This window comes from Quercus robur, chromosome 3 (assembly GCF_932294415.1).
Source record: "Quercus robur chromosome 3, dhQueRobu3.1, whole genome shotgun sequence".
Classification (NCBI taxonomy): domain Eukaryota; kingdom Viridiplantae; phylum Streptophyta; class Magnoliopsida; order Fagales; family Fagaceae; genus Quercus; species Quercus robur.
The window spans coordinates 12003162-12024408 of record NC_065536.1 but is presented as its reverse complement, the minus strand read 5'-3'; the positions used below and the strand labels follow the sequence as shown (position 1 = coordinate 12024408).

General features: G+C 35.5%; 3 protein-coding genes across 3 annotated transcripts; all 3 read left to right on the top strand.

The window, feature by feature from the left end:
* The first annotated feature begins 950 nt into the window (after window positions 1-950).
* On the top strand, window positions 951-2636 carry LOC126719252 (putative pentatricopeptide repeat-containing protein At3g05240). The gene is given in 8 exon segments (XM_050421826.1): window positions 951-1046; window positions 1048-1083; window positions 1085-1388; window positions 1391-1537; window positions 1540-2157; window positions 2160-2240; window positions 2243-2530; window positions 2533-2636. Coding segments are annotated over 8 exon segments (1674 nt in total).
* An 11193-nt stretch (window positions 2637-13829) lies between these two features.
* On the top strand, window positions 13830-14849 carry LOC126719251 (serine/threonine-protein phosphatase 7 long form homolog). The gene is made up of 2 exons (XM_050421825.1): window positions 13830-13955; window positions 14556-14849. Exons 1-2 carry the CDS (start codon window positions 13830-13832, stop codon window positions 14847-14849), a joined length of 420 nt encoding a protein of 139 aa, XP_050277782.1.
* Window positions 14850-15251: 402 nt separating this feature from the next.
* On the top strand, window positions 15252-19584 carry LOC126719250 (serine/threonine-protein phosphatase 7 long form homolog). The gene is made up of 3 exons (XM_050421824.1): window positions 15252-15319; window positions 18450-18537; window positions 19195-19584. Exons 1-3 carry the CDS (start codon window positions 15273-15275, stop codon window positions 19582-19584), a joined length of 525 nt encoding a protein of 174 aa, XP_050277781.1. The 5' UTR covers window positions 15252-15272.
* Window positions 19585-21247: the final 1663 nt, after the last annotated feature.

Genomic DNA, 21247 nt, shown 5'->3' with positions numbered 1-21247 from the left:
AATTGCATGTTCTCTATGTTTTTAAAACATGTCAAAAATTCATGCCAATCGGGTGTTATTTACCATTTGATCGATAAAATTATTTTTTTGTATAATTTTAGACTACAAAAACTCAAAATTTAAATATTCGATTGACGACATAGCTACTGATATTTTATCTTCTTGAAATTTTGCAAGTATGAGGGATTTAAGAAGAAAATGTAATTAAATGGTAGATTTGTTAAAATTCACATTAAATATATATATATATATATATATATTGAATAGAGTTGTAACCTTAGTCTACAACCAAGCTTATTGCTAAATTTTGTCCAAAATTTAATTATGCTAGGCCTAAAAAATATTTAGAGTAGTCACAAAATTTTTTTAATGATAAAAAAAAAATTAAAATTTATATATAATAATTATTTTTTTTCCAGGTCAGGGTGATGTTATGACCAGGACTCAAGGTAGAGGGAAAAATTTGCAGGAAAGCATCTTTTTGGAAAAATATTAGCAAAAAAGCATGTGGAGGAAACATTTTAGTTAGTTAGACTGCTTTTTAAAAAAAAAAAAAAAAATGAAACTCGGGTTTCTGAAACTCGAGTTCCAAGTTTTTTCACACGAAACTCGAGTTTAGTAAGCTCAAATTCTGTACAAATGGAACTCGGGTTTCTTAGACTAGAGTTAAACTCGAGTTCAGCCTCTTTTTTTCTTTTTCTTTTTCCTCAATGTCAAACTTTTTCTAAGAAGGAATGGGTTGGAACTCGAGTTTGTTAAACTCGATTATCAAAAACAATCCAACTAACTAAAATGTTTTATCTGCATGCTATGTAACAAAATTTTTTCTAAAAATCTACTATTTGGCAAATTTTGCCCAAGGTAGAGCCGCTGTTGATATATGTCTAGAGAAAGAACCCAAAGATCTTCCAATTTTATATGTGATATCTCTTTGCTCAACGAAGAAGCACATGAAGAAATACCATGGCTTCGTTCTCTCTTCCTTAGAAAAATGCAGGACCATGACTGAGTTGAAACAATTACACGGGCTAATGATCACTACATCAAGTTATCAAAAATGTAATCCCTCTCAGTAGGCTTGTTTATTTTTTGCGCGAATGCCAAATCTGGAGACATCAATTATGCAAAGCCAGTTTTTAACCATATTGAGGTGCCTAGTTTATACATTTTGAACTCTATGAATAAAGGTTACTCTAACAGTAACAACCCAAATTAGGCTTTGTGTATGTACAGAGAAATGCAGCAAAAGGGTTACTCCCCAGACCATTTTGCATTCCCTTTAGTGCTCAAAGCAAGTTCAGTAATAATTTATCTAAATTATGGAAAAGAAATTCTCAATGGCATTGTGAAAACTGGGTATGAATTGGATGTGTATGCTTCTATTAGTTTATATATGTGTCTTGCGCAGATATGGAAGCAGGGTTGAAAGTATTTGAGTTTATTCCAAAGTGGAATTTGTTGGCTTGCACTAGTCTATTTGCTGTGAATGTTAATAAGGGTTGGCCTAGAAAGTCCATAGGAGTGCTTAAGGACATGGAGTTTTGGAATATCCTAATGAGATTACCTTAGTGAATACATTAGTTGTATGTGCTCGAAGTAGAGATAAAGATGCTGGAAACTGGGTTCATAGATGTGTTTGCCAACTTGGATGTGATCCCTTTGAGTCAAATTTGAATTTCAATGTGATACTTGCAACTGCCATTATGGATATGTATCTAAAATGTGGCAACTTGAGATATGCAAGGGACCTGTTCAACAATATGCCTCAAAGAAATTTGGTCACTTGAAATTCCATGATTGGTGATTACAATCAGTACGGTTGTGCAGTGGAGGCATTAAATCTATTTTTTGATATGCTGGTTGTTGGATTTGTACCGGACAAAGCTATCGTTTTGAGTGTGATCGGTGCCTGTGCTCATTTAGGGGCTCCAGCATTGGGACAAAGTATTCATGCTTACATATTAAAAACAAATAATGGTGCAGATACTTGTATTGGGACAGCACTAGTGAACATGTATTCCAAAATTGGAAATGCAATAGGTGCTCAGGAGGTTTTCTCTAAATTGGAAAAGAAAGATGAGATGGCACGCGCTAGTATGATCACCGGCTTAGCTATACATGGACTTGCTAAGGAGGCACTAAATACTTTCAAGAGAATGCTAATGTTATTCCTGATGAGATCACAATCACTGGGATTTTGTGCGCATGTAGCCATGTTGGGTTTCAAAGACATTTTGCCTCAATGAGGTATATGGCATAGAACCAATAGTTGAGCATTATGGTTGCATGGTTTGTCTTTTGAGTTGAGCAGGCTACTTTGAAGGGGCAGAGAAATTAGTGAAGAAAATGTCAATGCAACTGAAATGTTGCATATGGGGTGCTCTTTTAAATGGTTGTGAGATTCATGAAAATGCAAATCTACCTGATCAAGTGAGAAGCCGCATAACATAGTTGGAACCTCAAGGTAGTGGGGTCTTTGTTCTTCTTTCTAATATATATGCTAGGGCCGGGAAATGGCAAGAAGTATAGTTAATCTTATGGTAAATAGAAGGATTGCAAAAACTCTTGGGTATAGTGCAGTTGAACTGAAATTATTGAGTTCAAACATCATTCTAACATCAAATACAATAGTCTAAGAACAATTAATTCATGCAAATCATGAAGAAGACTCATGAATCAACATTCTAAGGAGAAGATTTGTTGTCATCATTCCTGGAAAGAGTTGTGCATGCAAGTAGGGTTGTTTTAAACAAATTTTAGGCATAGGCTGTAGGCTGCAAAGTTAAAAGAGCCTAAAACTTAGTTGTCCAAGCATTTGGAGCTCAACAAGTCCAAGACAATAACTGTAAGCAATATATTTTCTTGTTCATTTTTTGAGATTTCTACTTAAATTTTTTGTTACATTTGTTTATCTCTAGTAAAATAAAAAATTAACAATATAATCACGCAAAAACCTTAACCTTCAAAGGTAAAGATATATTTGTATAAATCTTATTAGTTATAATGCTTCTCTTGGGAAGGACATGGAGTAGATAAAGGCCAGAAGGTCTTCATCTACTTCTTTCCTTCTCCTTATTTTCTTATGAAAAAAAAGGGAAAGTACATAAGGTAGATGTATTTAGTCATTTACCAACAATCAGCTTTGCTCTGGTACGGGACTCAGCCCAAGCCTCTCTCAAGCCCAACTGGGCCATCAATAGCCAAACAAAAGTAAGAAGCTTGCCACCTTTACTTAGTTGTTGGATGTGAGAATTTGCTCTGCTACGACTTGCAGAATATGATAACAATTCCACCCATACTTTACTCGTTACCTTCCATTTCAGTTCTGTCTTTAATTTATCAAGCTCTTTTGCCAACATGCATGCATCAAAAGTACAGACTTATATTGATCTCCCTTCACAAGAACAGGTCTTACACCTGTGTCTACCTCAAGAATTTTTTTACAGGCCTCTTTTGGAGATTTAATATCATTTTGGCGAAGGAATCTATGCGTTTCAGCCAAGGTATCATTGAACCTTAGTTTGGCAATGCCTGACACTTCTGACATCATACCTGGTTGCTGATATAAAATATATAACGTGTAATATGAGAGGAGTTTACTCAACTCCTTATCATCTTTGCTATTAGGCAAATCTTTATCTTTTTGGTAGCAGTGTTCAGTAGAAATATGCCATAATAGAAGGCTTTCATCATAAGCAACTTCCTTGATATAAGGCATTAATAGACAGTAATCGAATTCATCGGTGAAGTCACCATTTTCGAGAACCCAACCACCTCTAGCTGAGCTTATTCTATTTGCTTCATCTTCATCATATGCAGATAGAGATTTCTCTAACAGCTCCTTGAAGATATATTCCCATAGTTTATTAGTTAATGGCTGATGGAACACGTCTCAACTGAGGACAGGCATTCATCTTCTGATCTATAAAATCCTTAGTGTGGAAATATTTAGGTATGCCATTTACCTTGTCACAGATGAATTTGTTGATCACATTTCTGCTTTCTGCTTCATTCATCCTTTCTGAACTTTTCAGTAAGTCATCATTTAGGAAGTTGAATTGTGAGAGAGTTTCAGACCACCTTTTATATATAATAGGTGTAGCCCTCTCTTGAAGCTCTGATTGTGATGTTTCCCTCTCTGATTGCTTCCATATTGGCTTCCTGAGATTAAGTAACTTGTCGATGATTTTGGATAGGATGCTGGCAAGATGGGAATTTATCTCAGACATTTCAAAAGAAGCAATAGTCCAGTCAGAGAACATCCATAGGAGGAGAGTCACCATATCCAGGCCTAAGACACCAAGGAACATGGTCTAAGTCACTTCAATGTCGAACCTCTTAAAACCTCTCTTCTCTTCTTTGTAGAAAAGTGACAAGGCTGCCACAACTAACCCAATGGATATAAACCGAGACATTTTTCCTAACCTGGAATATGCCACCTCAACCTTGGTATGGAGAATATCATAAAAGAAGTTGAGTTCGATCTCTAATATTCTCAATGCATCCTTTGAAGATCTTTTATTGAAGAATTCTCCACTCTCTCTATGCTCATGAGATTGACAATGAGTCCCTTGTACATATTTGCAATCTTATAAGCATACTGCACTAATTCACGACTGGGCAGATCAGGAACACACGATACATTGGCATCATTTTTGTCAACATTGGATTCTTTGTCTTCAACATGGGATTCTATGTCTTCAACAAATACAATGTCTACAGGAATATGGCTATCTCTAAAGTTGGAGTATAATCTCAATATGTTCTCATAGTTGGGCCCAAGGTCAGGTTCTCTAAGTAAAGATATTCCTAGACTATCCAAACTTGCAAGATACAATGTAGCCGTTCGCTCAGCGTACTTGATGGTTCCAGCAAGAAGCAAGAGAAGAGTTGGGATCCATAGTCTGTTTTGATGAAGTGATTGAATAAACACAAAACAAGCCGTGAAAACTTGGAGAATGAGCCAAATCAAGTGCCTAGGCCACATCTCATTATCCTCCACTGCCAAAGAAGTTATTCTGTCTTGCCCACCAAGGAGTAATAAAAGAAAAGGTGTCCATGACACCAGAAGAAGACCAGTATCATCCACAGTATCAGTATATTTCTCTTCCCTGTCAAAGATTAGATTAACTGCTATTAAGGTACTTTTTTTACATGCAGCTAACTTTATTTGAGTATCACCTATTTATATCACTATAAGTTATTGGATTTTCCCAATATTTTTTGGCTCTATTATTACGTTAATCACAAATATTTCATATCTCATTATCTAAATTAGGTCATGATATAAACTATCACAAAAAGCCCAAAAAACTCCTATTTTATCCAATTTTATTATCATTATTTAACTAAGTTCAAAACCGGCCTTATGAACCCAATACACACATCTTATTCTATTTAAAGCCTAAGAATACTTATACTTGGCAATATTTGAAGAGTCCATGATTCAAATCCATGGCAAAACAATTTTATCAATGGAATTCAAATCCATGATCAAAGCCCATGGTTTGAACTCATGGCGATTTATTTATCCAAAGTCCAATTCACATTGGCAATATCAAAGCCCAATTCTCATTGGCAACATCAAAACCTAATTCACATTGGCAACATCAAAAGCCTAACTTATGTTGACATTATTAAAAGCCCAAGTTAACTACTTTATACTATTTATCGAAAGTCCAAGGTTATCAATACTTGGCAAAATACTATATCATAATTATTTCACTTAAAAATCCAATAATGAACAATACTTTAGATCCTTAAACCTATTACCATAATATTACAAGCTCATGAAATTTATGAATTATCTACTCTCAAAACTCATGGCGATCATCTTATAAAAACCCATAGAAAGATATGATTATTAGACCCATGACATTTATTTATTTCATATTATAAACTCATTTTCACTATCCATCTTACATCACAACATTCATAATATTTATTACCAAAACTCATGATAATTATTCATCCTACATGTCCATTATGATTATCTATAGAGAAACTCATAAAAACATCACATTATTCCATTATAGTGATTGTTACTATATTTATTTAAAACCCATAATAAATATTATTCTCAAGAAAAATATTGGAGGTCATTATTTAAAAAAGCCCCAAGGAAAATATCATTTACAAAGTAATCCATAGTAAAAATTATGAGAAGTTATTTAAAGCCCATGAGGAGAAAAAAACTCATAGCAAAGCATGTCTTTAATGTCCATTTTGTAGGCCCAAGAATCTCGTGGAGAAGGGAGCAAGCCCAAGCAAAGAAAGGGCCATGTGGCCCAACTAAAGGTGCTGAAATGAAGCAAAGTTCCAGCCCAAAAAGGTCCCAGCAAGAGGCTTGAAAGTGGACAACTAGCCCTTATTCATCCCTAACCAAAGAAACAACTAGAGCCCCCTACAAGAGGACCAAGTCTTTGAGGATAAACTAGGGGCTGTCCCATCAATTTTTTGCCACCCTCTACCTGACGTGAACAGTGCCCAAGGGTTGTCATATCAGCTAAAGTCAAAAGGCTGAAGGGACTCCGTCATCTTCCTCAAGACTACACCTCTAACGGAAGGGGAGCTGAAATCAAATTATCCAAACTTCAACAAATTGATGCTATAAATGTTAAAAAACGTTCAAGACGTGATTCATGTGCCAAGCCCATAAATCCTAAAGGGAAAAAATTGGGAACATGTGGTTTGGAGGGCATAAAGGGATCTCCAGCGGAACCCTCTAAAGTGGGCTTAAACTTTGACACCTGGCTTGGGGTGTTGAATCCTACTTCCTAGGGTCCAAATCTCAGTTGCAGCACTAGGATTCTTTCTTAATACTTGCCTTAATCCCATTGGCTGAACATAATCTCAGCAATCTTAACATTTAATGCAAGATTACTCCAACTACTACCTTGCCCAAAAAAGCAAAACAGCCCTAAAAGCAAATCTCCTATTTTTAGGCCAAATCTAGGTTATTAATTCAACTGACCTGCTCCCCTGAATGAGACCTACGTTCTTTTTGGATGCTTGTTAATTAATGCTTCTCTAAACTCCATTATAAAAGCATAAGCACCTCAGCCCATAAAGGGACAGTCACCCCCCTCTAAGACTTTGGGGTTCGTTTGCCATTTTTGCTAGTGGTTTAGCTCTCCTTAACCTCACCACTCATCATCTTTAGCCTACACTCATCTAATTCTAGATATTCTTCTCCCCCTTTTACACAATCACAGCTCAAAAATGTCCTCCAACTAGTCACAAACAGCCATTACTCACAAAAAGCTTCAATCTCAATATTAATCCTACCTCACTCACTCAAAACAGCCCACATTCACCTCATTCATGCCTTATGCACACATACTCACCAAAATCTTAGTTTAATACCTTCTGCACTGAGTTGGGGATCTTTCTTTCCCTTCATTCCATCCTATTTTTCCTCTTTTATTTGTAACTATGGAGCTTTTAATCCTTGTTTATTATTATTATGATGAAGGCCATAATGTTTTGGAAACTATAAAAGTTTTCCCTCATGTTGACTTAATAATAATAAGAAAAAAATATGATTTTTACCATGTAAACATACTTATTAACCTGAAATTACCCTACTGCTAGAAATAATATCGTACCACTAGAGGACTGATTTGAACTATCGGACCAGGACCATTAATGTACTCATTAAGTATTGTAACGTGTTTTTCATTGGGCTTTTGTTGCTGTTTTGTCATGTGCAGCTTTTGTTTCTTGCTTGGATAGACCATTGGCTTGATTGATCGAAATAGTAAGAAAATAATCCTAGAGTCTCTGGATGTCTCGATCCCTGTTCAACTCCTGTTCGTCCGATCGAAAAGAGCACTCGATTGATCGAAAGTAATTTTCGACCGATCAAAAATTGTAAAATGGGATTTTCTGTAAAATTTCTTGGTGACTATTCAGAAATGTTGAAGAGGTTTCAAGCCTTATTAATGGTTTTATGAAACGTTTTAACTCTCCATACGTGCATTTTGATGAAATATAACCCTATGGTATAAATAGAGGCTTATGTTCACTTGAAATAGTAAGTTAGAGAAAAACACAAGAAATCCTATGGTCATTCTTCAAAATTGCTATCTGTAGAACCCAACATCTTGGTTGTATCCTAGGGACAAATTTGCGATAACCATTTAGTAACAATATGGTGGGGGGCAAATATTGTCTAAGAAAAACGATATAGTGCCTCCAAGTTCCTTGTTCTTTATTTTACAATATTTATCTTACATCTTTTTTTTTTTTTTTTTTTTTTTCCGTGAATTCAGTGTAATACTTATGTTGTTTTTATTTTTCATCCCTATTTTATTTAAGTTTTTCTAGCAATATTATTGTATTTTTAAGAATAATTGAAACATATAAAATATTTCTAGTTTATATTGTGCAATGTTATTTTGGAGATAAAAATTTAATCATCTATGATTTATCGGAGTAAGTCAAATATAAAAATCTCATATTCATACAAACCTTATCAAACCAAACTTGGGCATTAATATAGGTAACCAAACTTGGGCATTAATATAGGTTCTTAGACATTCAGATTCCAGAACATTAATATTCCCAAGAATCTAAATGCTAGATAAGATATTGATTCCCTTCCAAATGGCATAATAGGATAACAGAAACGAAATTTATACTATTTGATAACTCTTTATTTCAATAATATTTTGTTAAACCCACTATTTGATTAAATGCTTTTCCTCCCCCCCCCCCCCCCTCCAACCCCCCTTTTTGTTGATATTGCCATAGTTATAATGGGAGCAAGAAATTTGAACCCTAAATATCTTATTTAAAAATAATGAAAGGTACCAATTGAGGTATAAGACTCTTAGAACAATTTTTTCATATAATTAACTATTATGCTTACCAAATATTAAGTTAATTGTGCATTTTTTTTTTTAGAGATATTTACAATATGCTGCTAACCCCACAGCTTGAACCCTTTCACCCCTAGGCTTCCAAGCACTTTGTGCATGGGGAGGTGCCAATTCAGCTACAAGGCCTTTGACAGTTAATTGTGCATTAAAAACTCTCTTATCTATAAGTGCTAAAAATAACAGTTTTTTCCAATTCTTAAATATGCTAAACAAATAAGCTTATAAATTTAATAGTAAACAAGATTGTCATATGAAACGTTTTTTCCCTAATAAACAACGTTGTACACATTCACCCCTTCAAAAAAAGAAGAAGAAAAAAAAAAACATTATACACATTCACAAGATTATAGATTATAAAGGAACATAATGAATTCTAATGTGGCTTTTAATATTTTATAAATTTTTTTATACAAGATAGAAATTATATTCTAACATAATCTAAGTATATATATATATATATATATATATGAGAAACTCCCTCTTGGAGACTTGAATCTCGGCCCTTACCCCCCACGAGGATTCTGGCCTTTTGCCCTTTCTGGGAAACATATTTGGCATAATGCCCCTGTTTTGAAACTATATAGGGGCGTGCCCCTGTTTGGATACTCGATCTCCGTAAAGGCGAGTTACTTAAGTAACTCGATTATGAAGAAACCAAGTTGTGGGCAGGTTCTTGCCACGCTGGTGTTCCAGCGTGGCTTTTGGGGAATAAAATATTCCCGCGTTACTGTTTGGAACTCGTCAATGTGGAAAACGAGTTATATGCGAAATATGAACCAGTTTTTAAATGTAACGTCTCTAAAACTGTTTGTCTTCCTTCCTCTGCAGTTTACAGTCTCTCTCCCTTCCTCAGTCCGATCAGTAGCCACCGCCAGTCTGTTCAGTAGCCACCGTCAGTAGCCACTGTCAGATTCTCCTGTTTCTACCCGCACCCAAACCAAACCGTTCAGTAGACCCTTTCCGAAGTTGAATCGAAACCCATACCCATACCCATACCCATACCCATACCCACACTTATTCAATCTCACCACAGCCGAAGCTCAACCCAATCTGTCTTCGGAGTTAAAGGATTACAAACGTATTAAGGTAATTTGTAAATGCTGAGTTCAAATTTTAATTTTTCCCTTTGCATGTAATCTGATTTGAGTGTGGCTTCCTAAGTTTTTCGCTGTTAGATTGTTGTCTATCTGTATTCATAATTATTGTTGCTGTTTTAGCTTTGTTGGGTTTGGTTTTGAAGTGGGTTTGGTTTTGAAGTGTTTTATGACGCACATCTAGGGCAGAAATTCATGTAAAATACAGTTAGCATGACAACGGTGTTCATTGTTAGGGGAAATTGGTTTGTAATTCATATAGTTTGAAAGTGTATCAAATCAATCTCTATTTTTTCCAGAAATTATGTCACAAGTTATGTCATGATTTTGAATTAGGGAAAATTTCTTTTTAATTCAATGCTGAATGATGTTGAATTAAGAAGCTATTGGTTTTACAAGCTTCAAAGTTACTGGCTTTTACAAGCTTCCACTCTGTTTAGTTATTATTATAATAGATATAATGTGTGTATAATGGATATGCACGCATATATCTACACACAGACCATGGACATCCTAAAACCTTAGCTGCCATTTACTCTGCTTACGGCTGTAACTGTGCCATATTGTTTTTATTCAACATCTAAGTTTTGGTTTGTAATTTTTTTTTTTTCATGTCATTATCCTTGTAATATCATATGGGAACATATAAACTTACTTACCACATCAGTTGAAAGTCACTTACATTTTGTGTACAGATGCATAATTGATTGTCTTAAGAGACTAGAATTGTCTTAGAAGTTTAAGTACTTTTTTATCTTTTTTATTTTTTTGGTTATTAGTATTCCTAGCCTTTGTAAGAAAGGATTTAGAAGTAGCCTATATAATGAACATTCCAACTTTTTTCAATCGCAATTGCTATCTCGTACCTAAATGTGAGTGCTTAGGAAAGCCTACGTGTGATTGCCCAATGTTTTATCTTTGTTTATTTGATGTTCTTTTTATTGTTTAAATACCAAACAGTCATCAACACAATCAATATGTTATCAAGAATCTAGTTTAGTGTTGAAATTCCTAAAAAGGCTACATCAAATTTGGTATTAAAGCCCGTTCAAGCTCTTGTCTTGTGTCAGATTAGCAGCTTCTGTGGGTTATGTTTGTTGACTAAGTACATCGAATTGTTATTATTATCATCTATTACATTTGGGGTTGAAAAGGGAAGTTAGTGGCCTTAGTGGCCTTTTAGGGTCACCCAATCCTTTCATAATAGGTTGGGTTAGGTTAGGGAGCATTGAGATTTGTGGTGGCTTTTGGGAATGGAAATAGTACATCCTCTAGGGTGCTTCTGACGGACCTAGGGCTTTGTTTATTTATTTATTTTTTTGGTGGTTTGGCCTACTATACTTATTTCCCTAGGGTATTGATTTCCGTGTGTCGGAATTAATTTCTTGTTTCTGCAACACCTTCCTCCTCACAGTCACTTTTTGTTTCCAATTGACTTAGAATGTTCATATTTCCGGCCAGATATTGCGAATCACTAATTTCTTTTGCAAGCTTGTTAGGCATTTCATGATTATGTTTGCCTTCGTACTTAATTTTAGGCATTTCTCTGGCAGGAGATTGCTCAACCCATTTTCTGACATTACAACCCACACATGTACATTTGTAGTAGCTTCGTGGATATTCATTGCCCTTAACCACCTTCTGCCCGTATTTACGCCATCTGTACCCATCATCGGAATTGAAAGGATTAGCAACAACAATGGTAGGCTCACTATCCTGGTATTTCTTATCAGAATGAGATGCCTTTGATGATTCCATCCTGGAAAATCTTTGATAATTGATGCTAGTGTAGGGACTGAGTAGCTGTGAAAAGAAAATTTTTTGTTAGGATAAATTACACTGTTCGATCCTAAACTTTTACTCTGATTACAATGTCCTCCATGCTTTCGAAATTCATTAATGACTCCCCAATTTTATAACCTTGCTACAATGTCCTGCTGTCTGTGTTGGTGTTATATTAACAAAAAAGTGGCACACGTGCATCACACTTGACATGTGACCCCACATAACCAGCTGAGTCACAAATTTCCATGTCTGTTTGTAAACTGTAAACATTTTGCAATAAAATCGATAGCAGTTTTTGATGCAGGAGCATCTAAGCTTGTAAATGTGAAATGCTGCTTTGTAGTTTTTGTAACAGGTTGCTGAATTTCCTTTTTTTAACTAGTTAGTTGTTAAGTCTTTTGTAACAGCACAAGATTGAGAGCTCTTTTTTAACCACTTAGTGAGGCTATTGATTAAACAATTAGAAGGCATTACCATGGGTGAATTAGATGAGAACAGTCAAAGATGAAAAATGATAAAAAATTAAAAACGTACGAGTCAGTGATGGGAATGTAATTGGCTTAGTCTATTGGGATGTTTCAGATGATGAAGAGTTCTATCGGGACCTTCCTTAGTCTAAACTTGAATGTACTGTTATTTGATTGCAGTTTTCTTTAAAGACCTTTTAATTTGGGAATTTTAGATGATGAAGAGTTATCTTGGGACCTTCGTTGGTCGATCTAAAGTTGAATTGACTTGACACTTATTTGATTGTTTGTTTTTGTTTTTCACTGTTGGATTGCTTTTAATTAAGTTCTCCCAGAATGAAGACAATTTGGTAAATTCTAGTTCTTCTGGAATGGGCTGGCCTTGGCTGCACCAAAGGCCTTGTCGCCTCACACCTTAGGGCATCGGGCCATATAAGGCCTTGGCACCTTAAGGTTGCCTTTCACCTTTAACTACCTTGACCCTATTTCTAGTTGACTTAGGAAAGCCAACTATTGATTTTAAAAAATCTGCTTGATTTGAAGAAAAGAAATGAATTACTAATAACCTAATTTACGACCAAGACTTGACCAATAAAAATATAATTGACTTCTAAGAGAAAAAATAATCGACTTCATAAAAACAAATGAAGGAAAAAAACCCAAAAGAGAAGAAAGCAAAGGTCTTGGACTGCTATGGTCACCAATTCAGTGTTCATTTGACACATAACTATGCACACACCATCATTTGATGGTATAGGTCTCACAGTTGTTTAATCCATTTAATAAAGCTCAATATTAATTTGACTATTATTAGTTGCCTCCAAAGCTGTGCTTGTGAGTGAGATGTCCATTGCAGTAGAGTCTCTAATGGAACCTTTACCTATTTCCATGTTTGTCTCCCCCTTTTTTTTGTTGAAAACACACCTCAGTAGCCACTAAGTTACAATGAACCCTTTTCAGTTCTTGCTTTATTAAATAAAATTTCTTTTAGAGTGTGATGTCAAGTACGGGAACAAGCAAAAGCAAAAGGAAGGAAGTTTACACTTCGATTAAAGAAGGGAAATTCTAGTACTGATGGGTGGCAGGGCTTGTTTAGGGGTAATTGGTAATTGGGTACCTTTTAATTTTAGAGCTATGTTTTAGTGTTCTAGAATGGTGTTTTTTGTGGTGCTTAATTGATTGTTTGGTTTGCATTATGCTTTGTTCATTTGTTGGTTTACTTTGTTTGATTTAGACATTGAATCTCAACTTGGTTGGTTGGTTAGGTTGCTTATACAATTTGCAACTATGTGTCTTTTATGTTTATGCCTTGCAGCCATGAACGTTAGGTTGTTTATATTTTAGTGTTTTACTTTAACTCTTCCTTGATATGATTAAATCGATTGAAAATCAATGTATATAGATGCATGATGTATAATTCAGTTTAGCAATTATATGTTTTCAATTTTCTGTGAAATCTCTCTTCCACTCTGTCTCTCTGTATTTGTTTCTGTGAGTTTGTTGTAGAACATTCAATTACTTGCCCGTGTTTACTCGCAAAAGCCAAGCTTTTCTTCACTATTACTTGCCTGTGTTTACTTGCCTGTGTTTACGTGTCTAACATGATTGCATGCGTGTCAGATATGCAGCAAGTGGGAAATGTGGATCCTGGACCGACGGTTGGTACACAGTTGACGCGGCAGCCGGTTCATCGATCCACGCTGCTTTGGGAGACGCCAGCCGGTCAGGTGTGTAGTTGTACTGAACTTTGGACATGTCGAAATCATTTAATTTTATTTTTGTAGGGTTCTTTGATTCTTAGCAAATAGACGTTGGACATGGTAGAATGTTTTGGTTTACGCAGAATTGTATTTAATCCAAAGAGAAAATGGCATGAAGCATAAATAATCAAGAACATTGTATGGAGCAGAAATGTTCAAAGTCAGTACATGTCATTTAGAAGCTATAGTAATCAATAAAAAATTGAATCCGCTACTATTCTTTTTTCCAAACATGCACACACAATTACGCGTGGCTACACATAAGACAACTAATGACCTTGATTCCTAATTCCCTACTCCATTTGACATAGTGAGGCACTTTGTTCATTCATTTCAAAACATGATGGCCATCACCTTAGTGCTAATTTTAAACAATGTCATTGATGTTGAATTTGATCCTATCTGCTATTGAGGTAGAGCGAATAAGCAATTAACATTGTAACTAACGTTTTGCAAAATGTTCGGGACTAACTAATTAGCCTACTGTTTCTTGCATATTATTATTATGTAGCATTGTTATAGTTATTTCGTGTGCACTATCCTAAGACAATGCTCTTTCGTGTGCAGGTAGTGCCAGGCGTGCTAAACTGCAGACGCCGAAGTTGCAAGTTACCCGAGCATGGGCTTGACCCACGGATTGCTCGGTACATAACTGAGGCGGGTTTTGAAGGGTTATTCAAGGTCCCAAACTTGGAAGTGGATCATGCGTTGATCACAGCACTAGTTGAGCGTTGGCGTCCGGAGACGCACACATTCCACCTACCGCATGGAGAGATGAGCATCACCTTACAAGATATTGAGGTGATGCTAGGGGTTCCTGTTGATGGGTTGCCAATTACTGGGGCTGTGAAGATGGATTAGCCTACGTTGTGTCTTGAGTTATTGGGTCATCGTCCACCAGACCCGATACCGTATCCCCATGAGAACACCTCTATCCTTGCTGGGGTGAGGCTCAGATTCACGTGGCTGGATGCACTATTTAGTGGGCCCCTAGCTGCGGATGCTACTGATGAGGTAGTGCAGCAACATGCGCGCTATCACATACTCGATCGTTTGGGGACGATTTTGTGTATGGATAAGTCAGCAGACCGGGTGTCGGTGCTGCCTCTACAGTTTCTAAACCCAATCAGCAACGCGAAGAGGTACAGTTGGGGTAGTGGGGCATTAGCCTGGTTGTACAGGCACTTATGCAAGGCATCGGAGTCGAAGGCGAAGCAGATTGGTGGAGCAGTGATGTTGGTGCAGCTGTGAGCGTATTCGAGGTTCCCATTGATATGCCCTGTTATGAGGTTGCCACTACCGCCAGTGGAGGCAGGTCCCCTTGCCAATCGGTATGTTATTTGAGTAGTTTGATACAATTGTCAAGTACTATTATTTTTTTTCAATAAATGTTTGGTATGATTTGTGGTGCCTACGTATATTTGTAAGACTGTGTTGCTTCTATGATTAAAGCATGCTACTTTGCGAAAGACAAATTTCTTCACCTTATGTCAATCATTATATTTGCATTATTATTATTTTGGTTAGTCTGATTCCAATTTAAATTCCAATATCTTACTACATTTAGTTAATATTAGAAATGCTAAAATGTATTGGCAATGCTAAAGCATAGTTGTTTTGGCCAATGTCCTTTTCTGCCTGGTAGTAGTTCTGAATTTGCAAGATAATTAGGGCCATAACCTAGCCAAGAGCCTTGTAGTTTAATTGGCACCTCCTAGTGTTTCCGACGTAGACATCCAGGGTTCAAATCCCCCACTCCAACTATGAAATTATCAAAAAATAAAAAATAGAATCAGGGCCATAACTTAACTTTACCCTATGCTTAACTATTTTTATATGGTAAGACGAATAAGTATATATTACATGTATATCACACCTCTAATACAGAAGAAGATAGAAGAGATTAAATCATATACTTTCAACAAATCCCTAAGTCAAGAATCTCTCTATGTCTAGATCTTTCTAATTTTTAGTAAAATAAGTGGTGGAAACCCATAATGATGGTTGGATATCATAGATAACCTTGGGTTTTCACTTCTTAGATGGTTTGGGTTTAATATTCCTCCTTCAAATTTCAATCTAATGTATTTTTGATAATTGTGTTTAGAAATGAAGTATTGGTTTTTTGGTTTTCAAAAATCATTCATCATAGAATATACATAAATTGATATATGAGATGTACATGAGTCAAGAGCTCCTTGGCACTAATTGTAGGACTTGGCTAACCAATATGCATCACGGTGGGTTAGTAAGAGCTTAGAAATTAATCTAAATCCTCTTAGCATTTCCATCAATGATTGTTATTCTTGGAATTCCTTTATCTTAGTCTCTAGATTGGGTGGTAGAATATTTTTCTGCCGTATGTCATTGTTGTTTAGTCTAAAGGTTAAAGACCTCATGAATTATTTGGTATCACTTTTGATGTGTAGCATAAACATTTTATGTGGATTGGTAGTTGCATACATTGCCAAGTAAATGGTTATGAAGGTAATGGAAGTTCTGGTAACTTTGATTTTTTTTTTTTTTTTGGGTTGATGGTAACTTTGATATGTTAATGAAGCTATAGGCCTGTTTCAAATCAAAATTGCCTCTATTAGCTTAGGGACTGGCCTCTTGTCCTAAAAGGGTCCATGGTCATGAGATGCTTACTAATGCCATAGGTTCAATCTGCCTTTTGTAGCTTCTAATGCAGCATTTGAGGAGACAACTGCAAATAGATTTTAAACTTTGGTAGAATGAATTCAGTCCAAATAAATTTTTTTGACTACATTCTTTTGAGAAATAAATTTTGGTATCATGCTAAAACTCTTACTAGAAAGTAATTATACTAAATGAAATTATGTACGGTTATGTCATTGGAGAATTTATATTTTGTCAATAAATAATATAAAATAGTATTCAATGTGACAATTTCTCCAATTTCTCTATAATGATCCACAATTTCTATAATTGCTCTACTACCCGGTGAAGGACAAATACCAGACCAACCCCAACCAAATTATCCAAATCCCAACTTTATCCACCACCGTGAACGACCCATATTCCCTAATCACAAGTTGGTTTTGTGATTGTGGGGTTCCATTGTCGAATCAAAATGTTACAAACGAAAAGGGTAAAGAAAATTCAAGAAATTGAAGATACATTCACATGGAGTTAGTCACCATTTCTATCTAGTTTCCAATATGCTGTCTTCTGTCCAAAGCTGAACCCATTGAGAATACAGTAAATCAAACAGGGCAGGGAGACAATAATTCCCAATCCTGCAATTGCCTAACATAGATAGGGTACTAATGCACTACTTTACCCCTAACATCCAAATAATCACTAACCCTAGCATGTTTGTTAGCTGCAATTTGGAAAGGATCATAAACTAACGTAAACTAACCAATTAAAAGACTTGTTCCCACACCATGCATCAAGCCATATACCCTCACCATCATGCCATCCCCAATTTGAAATCTAATAAATTTATAGGACTCCCAAAACCTGCTCTTATTCCTTTCCACAGTCCCACTCCGTGTGGAAATTCTACTCCGTCTATAGTCCACTGGGAATCTTGCTCATATTTATTTCTCAGAAGGCATCTCCACAATTGGTCATTTCCCTGAGTTCATTCTGATTCACTTATCCAACAATGCAAAGTTGAAGGAGCTTAAATTTTTAAAGCAGACCAGAGCGGCCAGTGGACTACAGACCAGTGAACTGGGACCTAGATTGGTATGGTCCACATTAAAAAACCAGGAAAAAATTGGAAGGGCTCAAAACCAGTCAAACCGCTTCCTGGTTTTGAGCAGTTTGATTAGTTTTGGCCCCTTTTTTAATTACTAAATTTTTTTATTCTCTTACAAAAGAAAACCTTGTATATTATTTTTTTGATAAGTAACAATCTAATATATATATATATATAAATAACCCTTATATGTTAGGTTTACACATAAGCTAGCCCAACATTAAAAACTAAAGAATGTCAGGCCCTTGCAAAAACTAAACAATGTATTCATGTTTGAAATTCTTGATGGAGAGGTATTTATTGAGGAGGAAGTATAGTATCCCCTTTCATTTCAATCTGGGACTTTCAATAAGTCTTTCTTACAAAACAATAAGTCCCTCATTGATTTTGACTTGTTTTTATTTTTATTTTTTTAAACTGGTAAGTTATAGGTACACCCAATGGGAATCCAAGATTGAAAAAAAAAAAAAGATATTAAGAATGCTTGTAGTAATAAAGGAGCCACTCTTTTTCTGTCTTTCATTCTAGAGAAGAAAAGTTCCAAATTTAGCATGATATTTTTTATTTTTTATTTTTTTGATATATAACTTTAGAACTTTTTATTAAAGAATAGGCAACCCAAGTACACTGAAAATGTACTACAGTGGCATGAATATTTGCATGATAATTATTTGGAATCTATTATTTGCATGATAACTAATGAGCATTGTTTGAAATTATATGTTTACTAGATGGAAGGGGCCGAAGAGCACGACAGAGCATGCGACACATGTGCTAGTTGCGTATCGTGCGTCACTGTCGAGTATACGGGCACACCAGGTATTCTACCGCTTCATGTCACAAGTGATACTGTTTGTTCTATCGTGCTTCACGTTGTCCACATATGATCGTAGTGATACTGTTTGTTCTAATTGAAGTGCAAAGAATAATATGTTAACTCATAAATCCAGCACTATAAGAAATTCTCCTGATGGTAGAATTACGTTTAATTTTGATTGTGAATCAATGTCTGAGAGTCTAAATTATATATCAGGATTTTCTCAAGTCACCTTCACTTTATCCGACAAACAAATCTTTGCCAAACTTAGAGATAATTAGTGGGGAACCACATTCATGCAGTTCATGATTCATGACCATAAATATAAAATTATTGGAAATTCAATGATACATAAAAAGTAAGCATGCATGCTATAATTGTAGACAGATTACTGATGGCAAGTTATAGCTCGAGCCAATAAAGGAATACATATACAGATAAGAAAATGTTTTCGATGACATGAAATAACAACTCTATCTAAGAAAGAACTCAAATCATACATAAGTATAAGGTGACATCCATAATTAATAAGTAATTCTCTCCTTGATCATATTTTCTGATTCAAGCATCATAGCTTTTTATTATGTGGCTGCCACACTGGTAGCACTCTGAGCTTCTCTTATTGTTGGCAGGCATCTTATTGTTGACCATTTCTGCAGGTTGTCTGGGAGCCCTACAGCGATGTCCTAGAGTTGTTGCCCCCATATTGCACTGCCGGCCGACAAATATGGAAGGCCGATGTGCCATTGATCTATTTTTGGATAGTAGAGGATCATCATCCCGAACGTGTCTTTCGTCAGTTCGGGATGAAGCAAGTGCCACCGAATATTGTAGATACGTCCGTTCATCTCCACAAAATCTCCCTCCAAGGTAAACTAGATAAGGATTGGGTGCAAGAGCATGCTGTCTACATTGACCGATGGGCCCATAGAGAGGAACATATTGCTGATGCACCGGCATTGGATGGGGACACGACATACCTTGCTGCTTACATGGAGTCGTACCAAAAGACGACGAGACGGTACATTACACGCGACTCGGCGTATTAGGAAATAATGGTAAGGCAACAATTCGATGCTTCTTTTATGGATTGACAATATATGTGTGTTACTGCATGCATTATGAGAATTTTTTGATTCATGGAGTCATTGGATCAATATTTTGATATTCATTTTAGAGAACATTTCATTTTAGAGAACATTTTCATATTCATTAGGGTATATTTATTTATTTTTAGGTTTGACAAATTGTTTTTGAACATGCGGTAATGAGTACCAATTAGTTATGGATACTTTAAAGTACCGTCCCTAGCTAGCTTGGTGTTTTCCTCGGAAAACCCAGTCCATATCTTGCAAAAGTTGATTGAATCACACAGAATTGTAGGATTTTTTTTATCATAATGGGCTTCCTAAAAAAGTTCTTGAGAGAGAGAAGAGGAAGAAAGTAACCTAATCTTTTTTCCCCCTTCTTTTGAGATAAAAATTCTACATGAACCTAATTTAAGTGTAGTAAATTTGTGGAGTGACCATCACACCAAGAGTGTGTAGTGGTAAGTTACTTGGTCATGTTAATTTACAACGAAATATTTGGTCAAATAACAGTGAATCAAAGTTGCATTTTAAATTAGTACTCATGATAGAATTTAATAATTAATCATTGGCTTTTTCCTAGCTAGGAGCTCATTGATGTGATTGTTGTAATATCACCCCACTTAGTTTTCCATATGAAATTTGCCCTAAAACTGAGATTGTTAGAGGCATGGTATGGTCACAAAAGTAAGCGGCCACACTATATAAGTGGAGCAGTCTCATTGAATTAGTATAACCGGGTTGGGTTTAGCACATCTATGGATTATCATAAATTTGGGTTTGGTCCATAGACAAAGAGAATATGATATTGCAACACGATTGGGATTATGGCCAGCCCTGTTCCTCATAGTTAGGGCCCAACCCATTATCCATTATTAGTTAATTTACATTTATTTAGGAAAACAAATGTAATAATGATATTTTTTGTACCTCTGATTCTTTAAAAAGACTAGACAAATATTTAAAAAAGGAACTAGCCAAATACTTTATACTGCAAACTTTGTTGCACATTTTATAACATTGGGTTCCATTGCAATGTCTACTTTTACTCCAACCTATTATATATTCTTTTTACGACTTATGTTAGTAGGTCCATAGACTAGAAGGGTTCTCTTGTCTAGTACCCATTTTATACAATTCATATATTGCTCATCAAATAGAAGAAAAGTAATTAAGGGATTCTTTTTCTACAGATTTTGATATCATATAATTAGGTTATGCCAAATTCGTTATATAAAAAATACTAATCAGTGTATGACTCAGCAGTCGGTAGAATACTTAATAATCGCATAACATTGCATGATTTGCACTTTGAAATAAACTAACATAAACCTTTTCATTCACTTTTATAGTCTCATTTTAGTGGGGCAAGCATAAGATGACACAACTCTGAAGACTCAAGCAAATCCAAACTCGCATTTGATCGAACACTATAATTCTTGGTGAAAGACCATCTTATATAGTATCTTACTAAATTATTGACATGACCTTCGCCAATAATATGCAAAGAAAATGTTAATGCTGTCGTCAAACAAGTAAAGCCTTCTCTGGTTCCTTAAGATTGTCTTTTGTCTTGTTTCTTCATTTAGTTTTTAAAGACATTGCAATAGTGTGCGATACCTTG

Bases quoted from the DNA above. Each gene is read 5' to 3' on its own strand.
- LOC126719250 (XM_050421824.1), top strand. From the start codon at position 15,273: ATGAGGTTGCCACTACCGCCAGTGGAGGCAGGTCCCCTTGCCAATCG. The intron at 15,320-18,449 runs GTATGTTATTTG...TATGTTTACTAG, and splicing joins GCAGGTCCCCTTGCCAATCG to ATGGAAGGGGCCGAAGAGCA. The intron at 18,538-19,194 runs GTATTCTACCGC...CCATTTCTGCAG, and splicing joins CGAGTATACGGGCACACCAG to GTTGTCTGGGAGCCCTACAG.
- LOC126719251 (XM_050421825.1), top strand. From the start codon at position 13,830: ATGATTGCATGCGTGTCAGATATGCAGCAAGTGGGAAATGTGGATCCT. The intron at 13,956-14,555 runs GTGTGTAGTTGT...TTTCGTGTGCAG, and splicing joins GGGAGACGCCAGCCGGTCAG to GTAGTGCCAGGCGTGCTAAA.